At 43.1% G+C, this 10,347-nt stretch overlaps 1 protein-coding gene across 1 annotated transcript; it reads right to left on the bottom strand.

Annotated features, from left to right (window-relative positions):
* Positions 1 to 3,002: 3,002 nt before the first annotated feature.
* slc44a1a (solute carrier family 44 member 1a) lies at positions 3,003 to 10,283 on the bottom strand. Its single transcript, XM_076145800.1, has 16 exons — positions 10,015 to 10,283; positions 9,632 to 9,718; positions 9,066 to 9,208; positions 8,096 to 8,232; positions 7,507 to 7,600; positions 6,980 to 7,149; positions 6,385 to 6,474; positions 6,056 to 6,198; positions 5,687 to 5,873; positions 5,038 to 5,206; positions 4,789 to 4,945; positions 4,607 to 4,690; positions 4,362 to 4,499; positions 3,968 to 4,204; positions 3,630 to 3,704; positions 3,003 to 3,445 (listed from the first exon to the last, which is right to left on the bottom strand). The coding sequence occupies exons 1-16, from the start codon at positions 10,036 to 10,038 to the stop codon at positions 3,422 to 3,424; spliced, it is 1,959 nt and encodes a 652-aa protein (XP_076001915.1). The 5' UTR covers positions 10,039 to 10,283; the 3' UTR covers positions 3,003 to 3,421.
* Positions 10,284 to 10,347: the final 64 nt, after the last annotated feature.

The following is a 10,347-nucleotide window of genomic DNA, read 5'->3' as shown; positions in this document are numbered from 1 at the left end:
ATGAGTCACCGTCATACCCACACTGCATGCATGCATACACACTGCACACACACAGACGTTCATACACACTTCATTGACCTGGAAACTGAAGTACAGCTTTTTCTCATGGCTCAGTTAGAGCTGCCTGCAGGAGCTCAACGGTGTGTGTGTGTGTGTGTGTGTGTGTGTGTGTTTGTGTTGGCAAGGTGCTGTCAGAGGCCTCAGATTGGGAAGTCACTGGGTAAATATCAAACGTTCATTTTCACACCGTTTTCCTCTTCCTGTATGTGCTGCGTGTGGAAGTGCAGAGCGATAGCATCTCTATGACGGCTTTCCACACAGACCGGCCTGATCTTGGAGGCGGTCCAGCTTTAAAAGCGATCTACCAAAGTACGGGGAGACAGTATGACTGAGCACTAGAGGGAAATGCAGGGGGAAAATTGCAGGAAGCACTTTTCATGTTCGTAAATCAGGTTTCTTGGAAAAGTAATTCGCTATTATGTACTCTGTGATCTTTTCTCTTTAATTCCATGTACTGTTGCCTGATGAGATATTCTTCCTGTGAGTTGCTATCGCCTCCTGAGCTTGGTTACATGCATATTTTTATTGACTGATGTTTCCTGTGTGTTTCACACGGCACAGACTCTAAAGCACCTTGGTGTAACGTGGGGCATCTGCAGATTGCATCTTCTCCACATGGAGTCTCTGAAGGTTTTCCCACTAAGATCACATCTTTTGGCTCGTTCCATCCTAAGGACAGATTTCGATGGACTCAGCTGTTAGATGATTCACATGATATTTGTCCGACTCTGAGTCAACTACTGACTCTCTATTTAGCAGAAAGTTTACCTCAGAGTGGGTTTTGCCATCGCGAACATTAACTAATCTTAATTCTAACGGGTATAGTTGCAACATCCCTTAGACCCGCATGTACGAGTCTAAGGGATGTTGGTTAAGCCAGAGAATGTGATCGAGCGTCAGACGTCCGGGTCACTGGATCTCCAGAAGGTGTAGCTCAAGGCAGCTAGACGCACTGTTGAGTTGTAGATCTGCAGCTCATCCAAGCTGCTCAGTAAACAGGCATTTAGTCTCTAAGGTTTCATTCTGAGGGTTCATTTCTGTGGGCCTTGTGACCTCGGGTCACATGGGATTCACATGATGGTTATTTGTGTAGATTCACATGACAGCAATGTGAAAGTGGTTAGAGTGACACGAGTGGGGGGACAAACTGCTCTGCAATTGAGGACGCTGTTAGGAGAGCATTGTAAATGGATGATCGGTGGTGCTGCAGCTCATCTCCTCTGCTGAGCTTGACATAGATGACCGCTGCTCTGTCCAATATACCTGCCAGCAGTAAAAGCCACAAGAAGAAATGTTCTCACTGTCGTCGAATACAACAGCTGATAACACTGTGTCGCCCAAGAAATCCTCTTTATTTTTATACTGCACAATATACTGGCAACACATAAAGAGATACGTGCTGATACGTGTCTGCCTCTTAAGACGCTTTGCAGGACACAAATTAAACATGGTCTATGTAGGAACGATTGGGATCTATGTCCTTGCTCTCTACTCTTTCAGCTCTACGCTCTGTTTACATGTCTACAGCAGCAGTGTGTGTTGTTTCATTGTTCAGGTGGTGTTTGTGTACAGATGCAAGCCCCCGCTGCAGAGGCAGCCCGAGCTGAGCGTACAGGGCAGCCTGCTGAGGAAGGCAGTATTGCTCACCTTAATGGTTAAGTCATTGTTGGCCAATACACACTCTGACATACACACACACTTAGCGCTCTCATGTTACTGCGGCTGAGTCAGCATAAGTAACAGACACAGTCATATAGAAGAGGCGAGGGGCCGCCTTAATGGTTGTAAGCTATTTACCAGTTGAATCAGGGATGCAGAGCCAATGATTATTTCATAACTACGCTGGAAACACAAGAGGATGACATAAACTCCTCGTGTAAATCTAGGAAGAGCATTGAACATTATTCATTATCAACATAACAATATGGATTATAAATGAACCTTAATATGAAGTCGATAGGTTTCATTTGTCAATAAAATCAAGCTATTACCTTATCATTGTCCTTTGTGCACATCAATGACTGATGTTATCGTCATAATAATTACGTGAAGGAAATACTACATTTAAGAAACAATCCCTAGCATGTTCTCACATCTTGCTGCTTCCTGCCGCAGCAGACGGCGGCCTTTTCCTGTCTTTCTGTCCAATAACAAAGTCATTTACAGCTTCCAGGAAAGGCTACTGAGCGTACTGTAAGTACTGAGGGAATCACTTAGGTGTGACTCACTGCCAGCCATCGAGCTGTTTTCCTCCAGATTCCTGTGTTTTATGGAGGCGGACAGCAGTGTGCACAGAGAGCTTTTCCCATCAATAACTGCTGACTGCTTAGTGGCTTCGTTCCTGCTGCTCACTGCTGGATTGAAAAGAAACTGGAAGGGAAGATGTAGTGATCTATACATCAGTAGACTGCAGATCCACTCATGCCGACACACTTAAGTTTGCCTCCATGGTGATCAAAATCAAAATCTATGGGATATCGTAATAAAAACTTAACTTTGGAAAGTGCCTGTTTTGCTCCTTTATTAGTGTTTACAGTATTCATGGAGATTACAAACTAGGACAATTCCGGCCCTCAAAGAGATTTTTGACCAAATCTAGCCAGTGTCCTGCATATTTCATTCATTAGTAGTTGTATAATTTTTAAAAAGGTTATACGCCGCTTCTCTAACAATCAGAGGTACATAAATATTACAAAAACGAGGTGCAGAAGACAAAACCCAATGGCCAAGTGGTTCACTTCATCTCTTGAAGGTTTGCTTTCTCTCCATTCAGTTATCCTGACTAGGGAAGAATATTTGATTCAAGTTAATTGAAATGTGCATTTGCTGCCCTCTGGTGGTTGAAACCCAGCTTTCAATTTGCACCAAAGTTTCATTTCTAGAGTTCAGTCTGTGGTTAAGACATGCATACAAGCATTCCACAAGGACAAAAGTCAAGACAATTCAACTTTGTGTTTTGATTTATTTAATTACAAAATCTAAGAAATAATTGACAACATGAACAGCCCTTGGCAAAACCTGGTTAGCTATTCATTGCAAAACGTGCACCGAAACATTCAGACTGCTGGCCAACACTGCAGCCCATATTTAAGTTAAAAAACAGCAGACATGTTAAACCAAGTTAAAATGGAACAAACATGGGGGGCAACTCTGGTACATGGGTGAAAAACACTAGTAGGGGGAAACAAAATCTCCTTTGACAACAACACAATCCAATGCAACCGATGAAAGCTTAAGCTCATGTATTAAGTGCACGGCTGTTGTGCTTGTCGTCCCTGGAGCGTATTGCTGGTAAACATAATCCACAGTGTTTGAAGCTTTGGAGCCTTGTAGTGCATTTGGCATTTGTTATTTTATTTGGTCAAGCTGAAGATCCTCCACGTGTCTGCCAAGAAAGAGGAATAGTCACTTAGTCACATCAGGGCCTCATTCACAGTTATAATTTAGAATACCAGGTTGTTTTTATTGCCACTTGAGGCAGGGGTTTGTGGGTTGTTGTCCATGTGCTTTCCAGCTGTACTAAAACAGTTTACACAACATCAGCAGAGGAGACTCGCCGCTCAACTCACCATGGACTTCATTTCTCGTCTGTCTCCCTGGCCTTCCTTAAGCCATCCCATTTTCTTACTGTTCTCAACAAACTCCTGTAAAGGAAAGAATGGAAAGGTGAGCATTTAGAGGGACATGGAATTTAAAAAAAGCACCAAAACAGAAAGAATAAATGGATAGGAAAACAAAACACAACGGAAACTGTGACACAGTTTCACACAGTTTTTAAGTTCCATATTAGCATAAATCATCATGGAGAATCAATCAAGGAAACCCACGTATTTCTTTTCAGCATTGTTAGTGTTTTTGTTTATCATATTTAAAGTCTTTATGTATTATGTAAAGCCTCTTCTCTCACCATTAGAGCCTTGTCCATGTAGAACTCCTTCCCGGGACTTCCATCATTGTACTTTGAGTCAATGGCGAAGCAGAGGAAGAGAACGTCGACCACATTCTCAAAGACGGAGAGGAAGCAGTGGGCCACCAGGAAGGCGAATATACAGACGATGAAGAGAGGTAGGACCCATACGGTGTAGTCTCTCTGATAGTTCAGTGCCAGGATGCCGGCAAAAGCTGTACAAGACACTACAAGCACCTGAGAGGAAAGATCAAATACAGGTGAGAGAAGATAGTAAATCTACCTCCAGACCAGCACGTGTCAAGGCCAGGAAGTTATTCACCCATTAAATCTCTAAAATGATTACAGTGCACAAACTCCGGATGTCCTACGGTGTCTTTATGATGTAATGTACCTTCCCCAGAAAGAGGACAAAGTCGCCCATAGTGTTAATGGCGGCCACTCGTAGGGCGTTCTCCACCAGGATCATGAAGGCATCACGGGCTGAGGTGCAGAAACTTGTGCTGTTGATGGCTGTGGCGGTGTAGGCGTTCTGAAAGAGCACAACATAGACAGATCCATCATCTCATCATCTCAATCACTGCATCTTATACGGAACCAATGTTGGATTTTCTTCAATGAAAACCTGAGATTTCTTACTTGGTTCAAGTATGCCAGACACTTCTCAAGGCACCACAAGCAGCACACGCAGGTTTTCAGCATACAGCGAGCACAGGCGTTTTCCTGGGCAAAAATAAGGAAATTGAAGACACAAACAAATCAAATATAGGAGACAAACAAAACTGCAGCTACATGAAGTTTTGTGCCGTTCCACTAGTCACCTTTCCCTTGAGCTGGGTGTGGATGTATGTCAGGATGAGACGAGGGATCTTAACAAGTGTGATAATGAAGGCTCCTTTGGCCAGAGTACCCATGTGGTAGCGGAGTGTTCGCAACATAGATGACAGGATGGGGGTCAACGGCATCTGAGACTTGTTCCTACAGTCGACCACAAACACAAGACATTAAACCAGAGCCCAGTGTGTTTATGAAACACTGGACTTCTCTCAGGATAGGACGTCTTCCTGTACCTTGTGAAATAATAGGTGACCACAGCTCCGGCGATGGTCATCTGCTGGAAGGCCAGTATGAACTCGCTGATCCAGATGAGTCCCACGGCGTGATACCACACCATGTATTGAAGGGGCTCTTTCATCTTATACTCAACCAGACCTGTAGAATTGTTTCTTATTGGTGACCCTATGAGGAGATACAAGCTCGAGTCAAGGTTGGACATGAAGCAAGTAAAGAGTGAGTGAGTGAGAGCTAAGACTCAACAATGGGTTGAGTTCACCAAGCTCCAAACGGTATTTTCACTCTAGAACACTTACAGCAGAAACTTGTTTGACATTTTTAAAGTAAATGTTTTAATTCACTTGAGGTGCAGTGTACTTTCTAATTTAGAATAGAGAAGTGGGAGCTGAAGAGAGAAGTGTCCCTTTGACAACATCCCACATCATGTGACTGGCACGAGATCTAAATATACGTGGGAGTGAAATCACGCCACCAATCTGGACTAAATGTCACAACAGACAAACTTTGCATTTGTCCTTGAGGTTTGGAGATGACGTCACCGACATTTTATCCGTCAGATCTGCGCTGCATTGAATGAATTTTGATCCGCCCAACGTTTTGTGACAGGCGCAAGTGTCAGAGCGCTCTACTAGTCTTCCTACTAACCTGCAGTCCCGAGGAAGAGGAGCACGGCGATCCAGTAGACCCAGAAGAGCATGAGGCTGATGAAGGTCCAGAAAGGCTGCAGGGCCAGCAGGGGGAGATGGGTGAACACCTTACCAGCCACATGGAAGAGGGCGATGGTGAGAGCCACACGCTTCCTCATGAAGAACATGATGAGCAGGATAATCACCTGGATAGTTGGATGAAGATTTTTCTTTACAATAAAACCATTGAATATGAGTTTGGGTTAAGTTCAAACCAGATCTGCTGCTTATCTTTTCTGCCATACTGTTTGTTTTACATTCCTGATTGAGAGCACATGAATACATTGTGAAACCGTGAATAACAGATATTACCCCCCTGAAGAATTACCGTAAAAATAGTAGCGCCGATTGCAAACACAAGCAGGGCCTTTACGTTGTCTGCGGCCACTTCTTTCCCAAACACTGACTGGGTGTTACTACTAAGAGCATTCTTGTGGTCCACGTACAGCCACCAGAGGACGCCTGTCCCACCTACAAATGACCAGAGCTCTACGTTAACACCATTAACACGCAAATGTTCACACATAACATGAATACAAAGCTTCCAGAACTGTATTGCGTTGTGCCAGGACGATTTAAAAGAGTTAAACGTCAGTTGGGGAGAGGCGTGTTATGCAAATATCAAGGGTGCTGGAAAAGCTGCTTGTTTAAAGTCACCTATGGAGCCGATAACGACCAGAGCGGTAAGGATCCAGACCAGTACGGTGGAGATGTAACGTATGACAATCATCAGGATGAGGGAGAGAGCTGGATCAGAGATAAAGCAGAGTTGACATTACATTAAAATCTCATAACATAAAGGAAAAGAACATGAAGTATCAAAGCACAAACATAAGTCTTGATTTCACTAAATGATGTATACACACAATACGGCTAAGTTTGTGTGTATTAGACCCACTTGCCATGAGTCATCTGGCCTGGACAAACCCCCACCAACCAAAGAGGTTAAATAACTGAGATGTCACGTGAAAAAGAGTGTGATCACTTCTGTTGGTTCTTTGCTACACCAGTGGGAGGAGGTAGAGTGCCCTGACGCCCTTGGGCCAAACTTCAGTCGATACAATGGCTGTAACCACTCAGGCATTTCCTGTTGTAATTTCCTGACGTAAATAACTTCCTAAACTTATCTTCTTCCGAAATCCCCATGAGCAAATAATGCCCAGTAGCTCAATGAGAGTAGTACAGAGTAAAGTCAGAGTCAGTCCACCAGACACCATGTTGTTGTGTTATCAGATGTGATCGTGTTTTATACCTAATGCCAGCAAACAGAGGCCCATGATGATCTCCTTGCTGGCCATAACGCCAGCGATGACACGATGTAGGACGCTGTTGTCGCTGACGAATGTGACGAAGCCCTGGGCAAACTCGGCGATGCAGGTGGTGTCCATAGGGAAGCAACGATGGAACACCGGCACAGATTTACTAGCAACAGGAAAAAGATTAAGAACATTACTTCAGCTCAATGACAGCACTGGATTTCTGTTTTATACACAGTTGAAGACTTGTGACCTTGTGTCCTACAATGTTGTCTCTCTGTTTACATTCAGAATTGCCTGGCAACAGTAAAATTAGACCTAAAATACTATAAATATCCTCATCATAGTTTGAACAAACCCTTATTTAGCCTTTAGTGCTCATGGCTTCAATGCATCTTTTAGTAGGACTGTTTTCAGAAATCCCTAACTACTGTATTATGACTTGATGTTTGTCATGGCGCACATTGCACAGGTCACTGAGTATTGTTTTAATCAGTTAAATAACAGATTTAGGTTGAACTACCTTGGTGGGACAGGGAGTTTGGGGCATTTCGTGAATCTGTCAGAATGACTTGTGTATCTTGTAGGAGTGATGTCATAGGAGCAGAGTTCAGATCCTGTTAATAAGAAGGAGAAGTAATCATTAGAAAGGCATTTCCCTAAGAAAATGATTCCAAAAGCTGAAAATGTTGTGCCTGAAAGAATGAAGGCCTGAAAAACATCTGAATGGTGTGTGTGCCTGAATGAATGAAGAAGTCACAAGCAGTTTAAGTGACAGCTAAAGCTCAAATCCTTTGAAGCAACCAATTGTTTGTAAACAACAGGTGCAGCCAATTAAGCAGAGACACAGAGCTGAGAAGGCAGAAGATCCCTTAATACCACATGTGGAACAACTGGCCCTCACACAAATACCCTAAATCCTGGTATAATGGAGTCATGTAGTAGTCTAACAATTACATTGCAGGGTCTGACCAACCAATAACAAGTCTGAAATATCATTCAGTTGATAGATGCAACATATATCCAGTATATTTCCAACAAATATTACAGATATGTCATTTTTAACATACACAACACATACTCACACACAATTTGGCACATTTTTTTCTCACCATTATTCAGAGCAAAACTCTTTAAATCATTGTAGGTCTTGAGCTCAGTAGCCGGGCACATGGAAACACACAGGGCAATGGACCTGAACTTCCTGTTAATAACGTCGATGTTACACGGGTCTATAAAGAAGACATACCTGATGGAAAAAAACAAAAAATGGGTTCAGTATTGTTCCTCCATACAGTTCCTTTGATCAAAACATCTGCATATTCAGTTACTCCTATGCCAGCTGGATTGTTCTGTCTGGGCAGAAAATGAAAGATGGTGACATTTGCCAACTTGATGAACAGATCCCCCTTTGTGACAGAAACGCCTCTTATACAAAGCCTCCATGGGCAATCGGCCCATCAATAAAGCGTGACCCATTGTTTCAGTTCAAACTGGCAAACGGGCAGAGCGCTGGTGGGAAGCCACTGCCTGGAAAGACGAATATATAATGTGAATACATTTGGTTATATACGACAATTAAGAAAGACAAAACTAAGGAATGAACCTAGTAATGCCTCATGGGATATATTTCTAAAATAGCTTTGAGTAACACAATCAGCAACGCGCAATGTGGCAAGTCCCTTGGAATTGACAACTTCTTCTGACATAGAAATGTGGATCTTACTTCTTATTTCTTGACCGACTCATCCTCTGTCGATTAATAAATCCCCTTCTTTATCAGGGGGAAATGTCACTGTGCTATTTTTCATGTATAATCTTAATATGTAGTCTTCAACTAAATGCAAACCAGTCACAAACACCAAAACATCCATCCATCCATTAAGTAATGAGCCACAACAGTCAGACAGATGTCTGTGTTTGCGTCCTCTACAGGTGCAGTCAGGGATTGTACATAGTAAATCAGATTAGTATTACATGGTGCAATCCTTGCGTCCCTGCATGCAAACAAACATGGCTTGTTTTCTGCTACAACAAATCTGGCGTCTGGTGTAAATATGGCCTCTAATGCCTTTGACTTACTTGTTCTCCATCTGGTCCCGGCCACTTAGATCTACTCCTTCAATTTTGGTGTTCTTCTGACCGCAGGTGTTGCCATAGCTGTCATATCCTGAGATAAGCCTAGAGGCGGCTCCTGTGGCGATGGCAAAGCCGCAGATACACATCTGCAAATGACACAGCTTGGGTGAGATATATTCTCCATTTGTTATGAAAATGTCTGAGTGGTTTGTAGGTGGACGGACATCTAATGCTGCTGGTTATCATCTGTACATATTATATCTTGTTTGAACTGGCTGGTGTGTGCTTGTGGTTCTTGCTGAAGTTGAGTCAAATGTAACTTTCTTCTGCTGTGCTCCTGAACACATTCTGACTTCCTATGTCTAGTTCCCTGTAAATAGTCATAACAATAGTATTTTCAGCACTTTGTTACATACAATGACACAAAGACAGTGCAGTGTTTGCACTACCATAACTTGCATTAATTCTGTAACGCAAATTTTGAGGTAGGTTCTAGTTTTGTAAGTTTCTATCCAGCCATCTACCTGTCTATCTATCTATATATCGATCATCCAAAGATGAAAACTTACCATCCCCACAGAAAACAGAGAGAATATGATGAGCCATGGGATGTCCGTGCAGCAGCGCTCCTCCAGCGGTTTCCAATCTTGTTTGCCCTGTCCAGGCATAAATCATAAAAAGTTATGGCTCACTTTAGATGAAATTATTCACGTTTTCTGCACTGTGATGTTCAAAATTGCTGCAGCAAACTAGGTGTCGAGTGAGCAGGCAAGTAAGTGACCGAGCAGGGCACTCTTGCGCCCCGCCTGGAGCACAGACAAACACGCCCGTTACGCACTTCACAAGCCCACTCTGTGAATCACAAACACGCTCAGGGACGCTTCAGTTTGCAAGTAGCCATTTTAGCTGTTTACACAGGGTAATATGTGAGCAGAGTTCGAATCTAACTCACCTCTGTGCTGCTGCAACATCCCATAATGAAAAGAAAACACGGGACAACTTCAGGCTAGACGAAAACTCAACTTAAACGGCCGTTCTTCGGTTAAACTTTTTCAGCTCTCAGTCATTTGTCTTTGTGCGAGCAGAGTAGTCTCCTCTATCGAAATTTCAACAAATAACCTTTGTCTATGCGCGTTTTAGGTCGCTAACACACAAACACACACACGCAGACATTTGTCAACACCGCGATTTGGAAGGTAAGTAAACGCGGAAGAGGTGGTAAATGTTGCGTTGACGTGCAGAAAGAAACGTCGGAAATGTGAAAGATCGAAGTTACCTGAGGTTA

Source organism: Genypterus blacodes, unplaced genomic scaffold, assembly GCF_046128005.1.
Source record: "Genypterus blacodes isolate CSIRO-AG114 ecotype Tasmania unplaced genomic scaffold, CSIRO-AGI_Gbla_v1 ptg000030l_1, whole genome shotgun sequence".
Classification (NCBI taxonomy): domain Eukaryota; kingdom Metazoa; phylum Chordata; class Actinopteri; order Ophidiiformes; family Ophidiidae; genus Genypterus; species Genypterus blacodes.
Note: the sequence above shows the minus strand (reverse complement) of the source record. Positions and strands in the feature narration are given on the sequence as shown.